Source organism: Gossypium raimondii, chromosome 1, assembly GCF_025698545.1.
Source record: "Gossypium raimondii isolate GPD5lz chromosome 1, ASM2569854v1, whole genome shotgun sequence".
Taxonomy (NCBI): domain Eukaryota; kingdom Viridiplantae; phylum Streptophyta; class Magnoliopsida; order Malvales; family Malvaceae; genus Gossypium; species Gossypium raimondii.
In genome coordinates, this window is record NC_068565.1 from 21,288,552 (window position 1) to 21,301,837 (window position 13,286).

The 13,286-nt window shown below is 32.1% G+C and overlaps 1 protein-coding gene across 3 annotated transcripts; it reads left to right on the top strand.

The window, feature by feature from the left end:
* The first annotated feature begins 1,658 nt into the window (after window positions 1-1,658).
* LOC105785403 (pentatricopeptide repeat-containing protein At2g33680) lies at window positions 1,659-5,046 on the top strand. 3 transcript variants are annotated; one of them, XM_012611483.2, is made up of 2 exons: window positions 1,659-3,923; window positions 4,756-5,046. In XM_012611483.2, the coding sequence occupies exon 1, from the start codon at window positions 1,659-1,661 to the stop codon at window positions 3,921-3,923; it is 2,265 nt and encodes a 754-aa protein (XP_012466937.1). In that variant the 3' UTR covers window positions 4,756-5,046. The 3 variants fall into 3 exon arrangements, with proteins under 3 accessions (XP_012466937.1, XP_012466938.1, XP_012466936.1); XM_012611484.2 differs by having other exon boundaries at window positions 4,772-5,046; XM_012611482.2 differs by having other exon boundaries at window positions 4,775-5,046.
* The last annotated feature ends 8,240 nt before the right edge of the window (window positions 5,047-13,286 follow it).

Consider the following 13,286-nt stretch of genomic DNA (forward strand, 5'->3'; position numbering starts at 1 on the left):
CCGAGCTGAATAATAGGAAGTTCATGTGATCTAAATAACGGGAAGCTCATGCGAGCTGTATAACGGGAAGCTCATACGAGCTGTGGCGTATCTACAACACTTGCAGGACCAAACCAAATCGGTAACCCTAATGACATGTCATTTGTATCCTACGAATTTCATAAGGTTCACACGGGACTCGATAATCGTCGAATATACAACCATTATTTATTCGTGTAATTAAATTGTATAATTCACAAGCAATAATTCAATTTAAAACATATTAATGTACAATTTAATTACACGAACTTACCTCGACGAGTTTATGTAGATACGAATGCAACTAATCTGATATTTTTCCTTTGCCTCGATCTAACTCCGTACTAGGTCTAACCGAATCTATACGAATAAATTTAACTCAATTAAATATAATTCATATTCAATTTAGTCCAACACACATTTTTTGGAAAAAATACTATTTTTCCCTATACTTTTAATTTATTACAATTTAGTCCCTAGGTTTGGAAAATGACTTTCATGCAATTTAATCCTCACTCAAGCCTAGTAAATTTTTATACATATTAATAGCAACCCACATAATTCACAATTTCACAATTTTACCATAAATTTATCATCTGTTTCAATTTATTCCCTAATTGATAATTTCATCAAAATTCTCTTTACAAAAGTTGTTTATCTAACAACTTTTCATTTTTTTATCATAAAGCTTCAAAATTCAAGCATACTCATCAATAGCAAAACCTTAATACTTTATCAATTTTGTAAATTAATCCCCGAGCTAGCTAGATTAAGCTACTACGATCTCGAAAACATAGAAATCATCAAAAACGGGACAAAAATACATACCTAATTAAGCAAAACAAGCTTGCTAATATCTCAAGCTACCATGGTTAGGTTTTCTCTCTTTTTTATTATTTGGTGGTAGATGATGATAATAGATTTTTTAATTTTATTTAATATCACTTTAATTGATAATTTCTAAAATTAACCTTAATGTTTCATGAAATTTCCAATGATGACTTTTCATGCTTAACCACTAAGTATTTTAATGGTCTATTTACTATATAAGGACCTCCAATTTAAAATTCTATAGCTATTTAATACATTTAGCTATTAGAACTCAACTTTTGCACTTAATGCAATTTAGTCCTTTTCATCAAATTAGGTATGGAAACGAAAAATGTCTTAACGAAATTTTTATACTATATTTCTATCATATAGTAGAAAATAAAATAATAATAATTTTTTTCCGACTTTAGATTTGTGGTCCCAAAACCACTGTTCCGATTTTACTGAAAACGGACTGTTACAAGACATCATTAGCTAACTAGTTATTTTTCACTACAATATCTTTTTAAAAACATTATGATTTGAAAAATAAAAGATTTTTTTTGGAACTTTCTAGCAATGTTAATGATTTGAACTAAATCATTATGAGAATTAAATTAGTCAAACAAAATTATTGGGACTGAATCCTCAAATTACATGGACAGAAAACCATAAATTAAACTAACAGAAACTGTTTATCGGGTCAGTTTTCTCATAGGCCCCATTTTGGGTCCAATTAAGCCCAAGCCAAATTTCAGCCCAGGAGCAAATATGTGTCTTTTTTTTTTTTGAATTTATTTATTAATTTGTTTGATTCAAATCAAATATCCATGGAAGCTGCTTATGGCGCCACCGTTCTTCATCCGTTTAAACCCCCAAATCCAGTGTTTTTAACAAAAGCCAAGCTACCTGTTAAGGCCAAATACCCATCTTTAAAAAAAGTCAATTGCTCCATCTCCAGCATTTCAACTAATAAAGAGGTGGTTCTCGCTGAAGATTGGCCTCATCTTCTCAAGCTCTCCATCGGGTCTGGAAATTTCTTGTTGGGTCAAGCAATTCACGCTTTTTTAATAAAATCCAACTCTTCAAATGACGTTTTTCAAGGAAATAATCTTATCAATTTTTATACTAAATTCAACGAACTGCATGATGCCCGAAAGGTGTTTGATGAAATTCCTGTTAGAAACACAATCACTTGGACTACTTTAATTAAAGGGCATTTAAACAATGGAGACTCCGAATCCGTGTTTAGTATCGCTCATGATATGTGTTTCTCTGGTGAGAAGTTCAACGAACATACTTGTTCGGTGATTTTACAAGCGTGTAGCGAGGAAGAAGACTTGATTCGAGGTGAGCAAATCCATGGTTTTGTTATAAAAAGTGGGATTGAAGGGAATGCTTTTGTGGGTACTTCTTTGATTTCCTTGTATTCAACGACTGGTTTCTTAAATGAAGCGGAAAATGTTTTTAACAACATTAGCGTCAAGGATGTTCAGTGTTTGAATTACATGATTTTGGAGTATGGAAAGGCTGGGTTTATGGAGAAAGCTTTTCAGGCTTTTGTTGATGTGTTAAGCTCAGATTTGGAGCCAACCGATTATACTTTTACTAATATAATAAGCACATTTAGTGAAAATGTAGGCATTGAGGAAGGGAGACAGTTGCATGGGCTTGCTGTCAAGTATGGAGTCATCAATGTGACCTCTTTAGGGAATGCTCTGATTACTATGTATGGGAAGCTTGGAATGGTTGAAGACAGTGAGAGAATGTTTCATTCTTTGAGTGAGAGGAATTTGATTTCTTGGACTGCGGTTATATCGGGGTATGTAAGAAATGGTTGCAGTGAAAAGGCTGCTGATATATTCTTGGAATTACTTTACCATGGAATTTACTGTGATCCAAGTTGTTTAGTAACTGTGCTCGATGGCTGCTCAGAGTGCAGAAACTTGGATTTGGGAGTTCAGCTCCATGGATTTGTGATTAAGAGTGGTTATCTGTGTGATGCCAATATTGTGACTGCATTAGTAGATATGTATTCCAAATCCGATAACCTAAAGTCTGCAAAAATAGTTTTCGATGGTTTCTCTAGTAAAAGTATTGCTTTGTTTAATGCTATTCTTGTTGGATTCATAAAAACAAATAGAGATGATGATGATGAAGATGCTATGGTTTTGTTTCGTCAGTTGAGATTTGCTGGTATAAAGCCTGATTTAGTCACTTTCTCAAGGCTTCTTAGTTTATCTGCTAATCAAGCTTGTTTAGTAAAAGGGGAAACTCTTCATGCTTACACCATCAAAACGGGGTTTGAATCCAGTTTAATGGTGAGTAATGCTTTGATCACCATGTATGCTAAATGTGGCAGCATCAAAGGGGCTTGTCAAACATTTGATGGTATGCATTGTCGTGATTCAGTTTCGTGGAATGCCATGGTTTCTGCGTATTCCATTCATGGTCAAGGTAAAGCAGCACTTCGGCTCTTCAAAGAGATTAAAGGAGAAGGTTTTGCAGTTGATGAGTTTGCCGTATTGGCTATCCTTCAAGCTTGTTGTTACACAGGGTTATGGCACGATGGGATACGCATATTCAATGAAATGGAATCAAGTTACAAGATCAACCCGTTAATTGAGCATTATGCTTGTATGGTTGATCTTTTAGGGAGGGCAGGGTGCTTGTCTGAAGCCATGAATCTTATTAGCAACAGCCGTTTTCGGGATTCGCCTTTGCTATGGAGGACATTGGTGAATGTTTGTAAGTTACAAGGGGATATAGATTTTGCCATGTTAGCTTCAAAAAACTTGCTAGACTTGTCGCCTGAAGAAGCTGGTTCCTACATACTTGTTTCGAACACGTATGCCGGATCTGGAATGTTAGATGAGGCGCTGAAAGTCAGGACAGCCATGAATGACTTGAAGTTAAGTAAGCAAGCAGGTTGTAGTTGGATTGAAATTGATAATAAGGTCCATTGTTTTGTGGCAAGTGACAAGGATCATCCAGAAAGTAGTGACATTTATGCAAATTTGGATCAGTTAATGGATGAAATCAAGTGGAAGAATTGTGATATCAATGATCCTCATTCGATTGGTGAAATTGTATAGGTATGGATAAATTTACAACATTGCTTAACTAATAAATTCATGGTGTTTTCTAACTTTTTGAACATTTCTTTGCCAGTAGTTGAAGTTAGAATTAGGTTGTGAAATCAGCTTTCAGAAAATGATTTTGAAAAGAATAATATATATATCTTTTATGTTTGGACGATTCTATATAAAATATTTTCATTAATTTGATAATTTTTTAAAATCAATTTTTGAAATCTGTTTCCATAAAACAAATACTGCATAAATTATATTTATTACAAAATATTTTAAAAGCATTTTCCTTAACCATCAAATTTTAATTTATAATAAGATAATATTTTAGACTGAAATAATAATCAATATATGATTAAAACTTAATTCGAACTTACATATATTATAAATATAAGAGCAGATAGTAGCATATTGGAGTTGGAAAGGATAAATAAAATTATGTAGGTTTTAAACAAATAATTGTATTTATATTATTAAAATATTTATAAATTCCAATATATATGTATAATTAAAATAGTAACATAATTTTTCAATAAAAGATTAAGAATATTACTTAAAATTATTATTAGTGTTAAGTTTATTGTTAAAATAAAATTTAATATTAAATAATTTTATTAAAATAATCAATTATATATAATTTATTATATGATTAAATCTAAATATGCATGTTTAATAATAATGAAAATTATAATATTTGAGATTAATATTGTAATATTTAGAAATTAAAATTAAAATTTTATTATCAATATAAGGGTAGGTATATTTTTTTGTACTTATGTTTGAGGTAAAGTTAGTGCAAAATGTCAATTTTGGAAAACAATTTTGAAACATAGACCAGTTTTAATTTTTTTTAGCAGAATAAGTTGATTTTGCTATGGTGGCGTACGAGGGGTGAAACGCTGCTTCCTGTAGGAATTATTTTCCGTTGACATGGCAAACCAATATGGAAGAAGTGCACATTCTACGAGGGGTGAACCATGACAAACCTATATGGAAAAAGTGTACCTTCTTCTTCTTCTTTTTCTTCTTCTTTGATTGAGACATGATAAAATCTGAGATGAATCTTGATTTTAAGAAAAAAACATTTCTTAGTTTTCTCAAGAATTCCAAGCATAAATTTTTAGTAAAACGCAAGAAGCATTTTTTAATTTCGTGTAATTATTTTTGATTTTTTTCCAACATTTTTAAACATGTTTTATATTGATGGTAGATGTTTCCTATAAAATGGAGATGATATGGAAAGATTTTTTGGAGTTAAGATAACCTTTGTGGAGAATATTTGCTTATCGGTGGTAGATGTTTCCTATAAAATGGAGATGATATGGAAAGATCTTTCGGAGTTAAGATAACCTTTGTGGAGAAAATTTTCATGTTGAGGAAAAGAGTGTTGATGTTACAATATTAAGTTATTTTTATGCATTTTTTAAAATAAAGTTTGTAGTTGTTGCAGCATAATTTTGATACTCACCCTGGTAGACTAATTTGTTTCAAGTAAGTAAATAATTACTTGTCAATGTACTTTATTTATAATATTTATCTTTATTTGACGATGTATAGGCAAGTGGTTCGAGTTTGTCAACATTTCCTATTAATATGTATCCCACTTTTGGTCAGGAATAGGAAGCAAAGTCCAATAACACGTTTGTGCGATGGTTTCACAATGTTGTTGGAAAGCTTGTATCAGAGGATGCCAAAATCATCAATGGAAAGGCATTCATCTCTTGGAGCCTTTAATTGCAATTTTGGCATACCTCGAGGTTAGTTAGTAACCTAAGCCACGACATTCTATTAGCGCATTTGATTTCGACATCGATATGCTGATGTCTTATGCTCCAAACCCTTATATACGTATTCCATCAAGTTATATGGGAAGGCATTTTGTAAGCAATATTAATTTGAACATAGGGTTGCCGAAAACGAATGATGTTCTCCTGACCCCTTACATCGGCTAAGTCACTTCCAATTTGGTATATGATTCATTAACTCGGGTGATATTGAATGCCAAATACAAAGTGATGAAACCAGTGATTAACTATTAGAGAGAGCGAGCCCAATGGTTCTAAAATTGCATTATTTTTTGAATCGAAGGCCATTCTAGATGTACTAAAAGGGAGTGATTCTGATCATGAACTTCCCAACAATGTTGGAGGGATGAATGAAAATTTTAGCATCCTATATACTTAATGTTGACATTGATGCTCAGAAGATTGGGGCATACAAGTTTTAAAAATTTCGACGATTTATGTGTCGAGATGGATTTTTCCACCAAAGATGTTCTTTTTGCAATAGAGTTGTACAACACAAAGTAGCCAGATAATTTCAAAGTTACGAAATCTTGTTAGAATAAATACAAGGCGAAGTGCGCAAAACGTTATGATAGATGTCCCTAGAAAATCATGACATCATTGAGGAAGAAGACGAGATTGTGGATGATAAAGAAATATAACAACTCACATACTTGTATTGTTGGAAGTATTTCATAGGATCATCCGAAATTGGATTTTGTCCTTATCTCTTACATTGTATTACCATTGGTGAAAGCGAATCCTAAGATTCTCGTGGTAGTTTTGATTGTTGATATCCACAGTCAATATGATTACACTGTATACTACTACAAAGAAATGGTTGCAAAACAAAAGGAAATGGATAAAATGTATGGTCGGATGGGGAAATCATATAATGAGATGTGGTAGTGGTTGAGTGTACTGAATCAGTACGTCCTAAGTACCATCATCGATTGACAAATAGAACTAGTGTACAACAGAGATCGAATGGTTTCAAGCAAAAGACATTTCCTTCAGTTTTTTTGGACATTCAAGCCACGCATTAATGCATTCCAGTATTGTAAGTCATTCGTCCAAATAGACGGTACATTCATGTACAAAAGATATGAGCATCACCTACTGTTAGTAGTTGCATAAGACAGTAATCGAAACATCCTATGAATAGCATTTGCAATTGTTGAACAGGAATCCGCGAATGCTTGAGATTTCTTATTGAATAACCTGAGAAGGAATGTCATACCGCAAGATAGGAGATGCATCATTTTTAATAGAGCAACTAGCATACAAGTTGCGATCGATCAAAATGGAAGCCTTTGTGTAAGACCCCTTAACCGGCCCGATCATCGAGTCTGAGCTATAGGGTGCCACATTCGTTGACGGAGCAACTTCAGCTAAACTTAGTACGATTTAACCATTCTAGCATGCCAACAAGTATAAAACACCTTCTTGATATGTTGTATAATCATTTTCGGGTCTTATACAAGCTTACAAAGCTCTTTTGCTAACCTGAGGTTGATTAAGACTTAATTGAAAATTTTTCAAAACTCACGGGCTGACATCGCAATATCATGGCTATCACGTCATGACCTCATCAATCAGTAAGTGTCGTCGCGACTTCAGAAAACTCAAGGTCGCAACACCACTCACTTTCAATTTAAGTCACGACATAGGAACTTGTCGTCGCGATATTACCCCTTGTTTTGGCAAAAATCATTATGGAACACATTCAATACTTCCTACCAAAACATTTTAACATACATATGTTCATTCCAATTCAACAAGTCAGAATATCATGCAATTTGGGACATAAGGCTTACTAAACTTCTTGAGATCAAAGAATTCAAATGGCATTTGAAACATATTCATGAACTTGACATAACTGTGCCATTTTCCAACTTTAACATACCAAGTTACCACATTTTTCAAGTTTAAACACATAAGGCCTATGCAAATTTTGAAATAAAAAATTAAAATTGCAATAAACATGATAAAAAAACTAGGCATAAATTATACCAATTACCAACATTAACATACAAAACATAACCTTAGCCCACAAATACAATATTGGCATTCACGTTGGGATGATCATTTACATAGAAAAAGACCCTATATACATGCCACAACATTAGGTACCAAAATGAACATACTTCTACTGTCTTGATGATAGTGTGGTATCCGCGCTGATCCTTCTTTGTGGGTTCCGCAAACTAAGGATCTACACATAAGAAAAACAATGACAGGTAAGTATATAATGCTTAGTAAGTTCAAATGAAATTTACAACTCTTACCTTGGTCATAGGTGAGCATGTTGACTACCAAAGGTTTAGGCATATATATTTAGCTAGAACATGGCACTTAATGTCACAACAAAATGAGCATAAGAATCATAGATGTCTATATATATTAAACATTATAAACATAACCCAAAACATGATTAATTTGTACCAATTCACATAAGTTCATCACAATTTCATATAATTTCATTAAGCTACTAGTCCATGCCAATACAATTTTAGTCACATACTTTTATAGCTTATCAAATCCGGTTCATTTTCATTTTTCGTTTTCAAAGTTCAGTTTTAACATTTCGCCCAATGGAACCCTGGTAAAACGGGATCAGACATGTGGGGTGAACTACCCCACACCAAAGTAGCTCGTTTGAGCATAAACTACACCATACCAAATCACTAAAGTGCAAAGCCCGTAAGCATCAAATGTATGTACACATACAAATACATCTCTCAAAACCATAAGCTATGACTATCACATACAAATATACCACACTAGGGTCTCCAAAGAGACAATGAATACTCGGTCCACAACAAATGCTAGATCACAAATTAATGTATCATAATTTTCACATTGTTAGTATCTTGTAACAAGTGCGCATATGACCCTATTCGCATACCAATTGTATCCTATCATTTTACTAAGTTCACATTAGCATCAATCATCCATATTTGCAAAACCATAAGCTATGACTATCACATATCAATTTTCGAGTTCATCGATCAAGTCTGACATGAATCACACATACAATTAGTGATACATTTAAGTTCTCTTATCATTATTCTAGTTACCAATGAATAGATATAGCATCATTCACTTATCACAACTCATCTCAATTTATTTATGTTCCTAACCAAGTATGCCAATTTCCACCAAAGTCTTAACATAAGTTTAAACATAATTAAAATGAAATTAAATACAAGCATACCTATCAAACAAGGAAGGGTAGTAAGTTCCACAAGAACTTACCTTTCAAAACACAAAACGAGTAGATTTCTCAGGGACTATTCCACAATTTTTACCTTTCCAATATTAGCTCCACTTTTATCCAAATCTTGTTTTATACAAATATATATGCATACCAAATCAATATAATATATTAACACACATTAGGCATTAAATGGCTCACAACAACAATGCAATGAGATGCATGATCCTAATCAATCACTTTTTTTATTACACACATATTTTTTACTTTATTCAATTTAGTCCCTAGACTTAGGATAAACATATTTTTCGATTCCTAGCTTCAGATCAAAATCTAATTTCACATTCATTTATTAGGGACCCTATACTTTCTATTCATAGCATAATTTTATGACATATTTTCCATTTATTCAATTTGGACCCTAATGTTACAAAGCTAACAAATAAGTTTATTTAACTTTACGATTTAGTTCTTTTCATGATTTAATCTCTATATCTATCAATTTCAAGCCTATTTAATTAATTTATCAACAATAGAAAGTTTCTAAAAACTCAAAAATTGAGAAAATTGATAAATGGGCTAGCTAAATCAGACTCCCATGATCACAAATCTATAAAAATTATAAGAAAATGACTTGGTCTTCTCACCAAATTGATGGTCGAATGTTAAAGCTCAATCATGGATGTTTTTTTTCTTGGTTTTTCTTCTTCAATGGACGATGAAGTGAGAGATGATGATGGTTTTCATCTTTTTCCACTTTGTTTAATATTTATACTTGAATTAGGCCTTAATTAATCTAGTTTAATTAACTTAATCAAGATTTAATTATACCAATCTTAATACTAATTAATCTAAGTGGGATCTCACGTCATCATCCATTAACTCATAATTAAAAATGGTTATTAACCATTTTGTTCCATTGGTTAATTGCTATCTAGGTCTTCAAGCCTTTTGTTAATTAAACTCAATACCATTAGACTTTTACAATTTAGTCCCTGAGCTTTAGCTAACTATCTTATCGACTACATTATTTGACCATTCTTTATTATATTATCATATTAACTCCATAAATATTCCTATTTTATATTTATGGACTTGGTTTATGAAAATGGGTCCCCAAAATTACATTTTTCGGTACCACTGAAAATCAGGCCATTACACTTTGGAATCGCACACTTCATAGATATTGTATAAGGAACATTAGGGGCCAATTACATGGGAATGTTCCACAAGGATGAGGAGCATAAAAAAATTATTAACACGAGTACATAGTAATGTTATTTTCTATATCATTTTTTAATATTTATAGTTTCAATTCATGGTTTTGGTACCTAAAAGACAATGTACTCAATCATATGGTGGAGGTCTATGATACGATCATATGGCAACAAACCTAGTAGAATGTATATATTTCATATTAAAGGGGATATGTCATTTGTCAGTAACCAAATTAGTGAAAGAAACATATTATCACTTATCGGTCCTATTGTCAAAGATGGGATAGAATTAGATAGATAAAGGGGTGAACACATTTGGCGCGACGAACTAAGGAATGCCATAGAGGAAAATCGGCCAAAATCGAACTCTATAATGGTACAATTATACTCACATACAAATATCATTTATCAGGTTACGGAGTTCCATCAATCAGATAAGGGTATTATTGTAGGATCATATCGTGCCAACCTGCAAACAAAGACTTATGACTGTGAGAGATTTTAGACACTTCGTTGTCTATGCTTACTTGCAATTGTACCATGTGCTTTTGGTCATTAGGATTGCATGAAGTATGTTGATGATCTATACAAACTAAAACAAATATTCAAAGTATGGAGGATTGAATTCCCATCGGTCCTAAATGAAGGTAAACGGTCACCTATTTTGAGTGCTCTATTCAAATTGCTACCAAACTCTAAACTGTGACGGGTGTTAAAAGGTCATCAAAATCTAATCAAATACGATGGATGTTCGAGAGGCAACAGTCCAACCTAAACGATGTGATTTTTGCAGGAACCTAGGACATAACTTTGTAATTATTAAAAATGTAACACCCCTTACCTAGTCCGATTGTCGAACCTGAGTAATAGAATGCTAAAAATAATTACGAATCATTTACATACAAGTTTTAGTTAAACATCTCAATTAATTATCAACATATCACATAATATCAAATATAACATGTAATTCAATCAATTCTAAGTTTATATCGAGCGTATGAAAGCTCAAAACCAACCTGATATTGATTAGGGATCAATTTGAAACAAAAAAATAAAAATATATGAAAAATCTATAAATAGGGGTCACACGGTCGAGTAGCCTGATCGTATGGAAGACTGAGGCCGTGTGGGGTGGATCACATGCCCATGTGAGCAAGCCGTGTAATAGCCTGATGTCGTGTATGGATGGGTCACATGATTGTGCGAGCAAATCGTGTAATTCACTGATTTTGTGTGGGTCTAAAGTGTAAATATTAAAAAATATGTCACATGGTCGTGTCATTATGCCGTGTAACAGACTGTGACTGTGTGCAAAAAAATTTTTCCTACAGACCACACAGTTGTGTCTCATGTCGTGTAAGGCACACGGCCGTGTGCCAGGCCATATACTAGGCCGTGTGTACCTGAAATATTCCTTCCATAAACAAGCTATTCAACCTCAACTCACTTATGCCACAAGTAACACATTATACCAATTCTTAACCACTTCAAAAGCATCAACATTATACCAAAAACATCATTTTGAACAATCAACCTAAGTGCCTAACCAATATGCCACAATTGACACTTCAATCAACAATTCAACTAATCATGCATCAAATTAGCCATTCAAATAAATCCCAAATATGCTCAAACACCAATGGTACATAGTACTTGATAAATATAACACCGGCATAGAGTGTCTGATAATTGTAACACCGGTACAAAGTACTTGATAACTGTAATCACTGGCTCATAGGGCTTGATAAACCCTAATGACATGTCATTTGTATCCTAGCTATTCACTGAGTTCACATGAGCCCTGTATCACGTATTCAATCTTTTTCATTCTTTTGAACATTTTTGTACACATATCAAATAACCATATACTTTACACTATAGTTCTTTCAATGCCAATATTTATTCTATTACAACAATTAAAAAATAAATAAATTAAATAACACAATAATTAAAAATTTAAATCTCATATGGAACTTACCTGATCAAAATCGGCAATGAATACGACACCAATGACTTTTAGACAATTTTTTTCTTTTTCCGCATTTATCGACTAGTTGATTCGTTTCTTGATCTATATAATAGTTTAACTCAATTAACCATTTTGAATACCTTAAAATATCTAATTACATGCATTTGACCCTTTAATAACATTTTATATTATTACTTTGAGCTTTTACCTTTTATTCAATTTAGTCTCCAAAATTGAAAATTACGCGTTTATTACAACTAGACCAAAAACCATTGTGCCGAATTCTATATAGTCCCTTAACAACCCCTAAGTAACTAAATTTTACAAGAATTCTTTGTTAAATTCAATTTTATCAATTTAGTCCTTAAACTCAAAACTAACTAAAATTTATTTACAAAATAGTCCTATTTAACAACTGACTCTTAAATTTATTATTCAACTCCCTAAACATCTAAAAGCCATTAATGGAAAGTTTCAAAACCTTTAACAATTTTACAAAATAGTCCCTAAGTTAGCTAGATTAAGCTACAACAATATCAAAAGCATACAATTACAAAAAAAAAAAAAACAAGTTTAAAATCCTTACCATGAAAAGATAAAACGTTGAAGCTTCAACCCCCTCTCTAGTTCTTAGTTTTGATGTAGAGAAGGAAGAATAAAAGTGAAAATGGATGAACATCCTTTCATCTTTTTGTTTTAACTATTTTGTTGTTAATTTACTTTAAAAATTTTCCATATTATTTAATCAAAATTCCTACTTAACCATCCACTAATTTTAAAAGTGGGCTTATTACCATTTAAAGCCTTAAGGTTATACTATTTGGCCTTTTTAGCTAATAAAATCAATATTGGTTAACTTTTACGGTTTTATCATTTAGTCCTTTTCCTTAATTAACTATAAAATCAAAATTTCTAAACCAAAATTCAATACACTTATATTATAGTTCCGTAAATATTCAAAAATAATATTATGAGTTCAGTTTATGAAAACAAGATCCAGATACCTCATTTCCCAAAATCACTGACTTTCAGTACGCACCACTTGTACCTTGACTAACTGACCAATTAACAAAAATTATTAGATCAAAATTCAATAAAACACTATAATAAACTCGTAAGTATTATTAAATAATATTTACTAACTCGATCACCAAGATATGGAGTTCCAAAACGACCATTTCT

Coding starts and splice junctions, on each gene's coding strand:
- LOC105785403 (XM_012611483.2), top strand. CDS start 1,659: ATGGAAGCTGCTTATGGCGCCACCGTTCTTCATCCGTTTAAACCCCCA.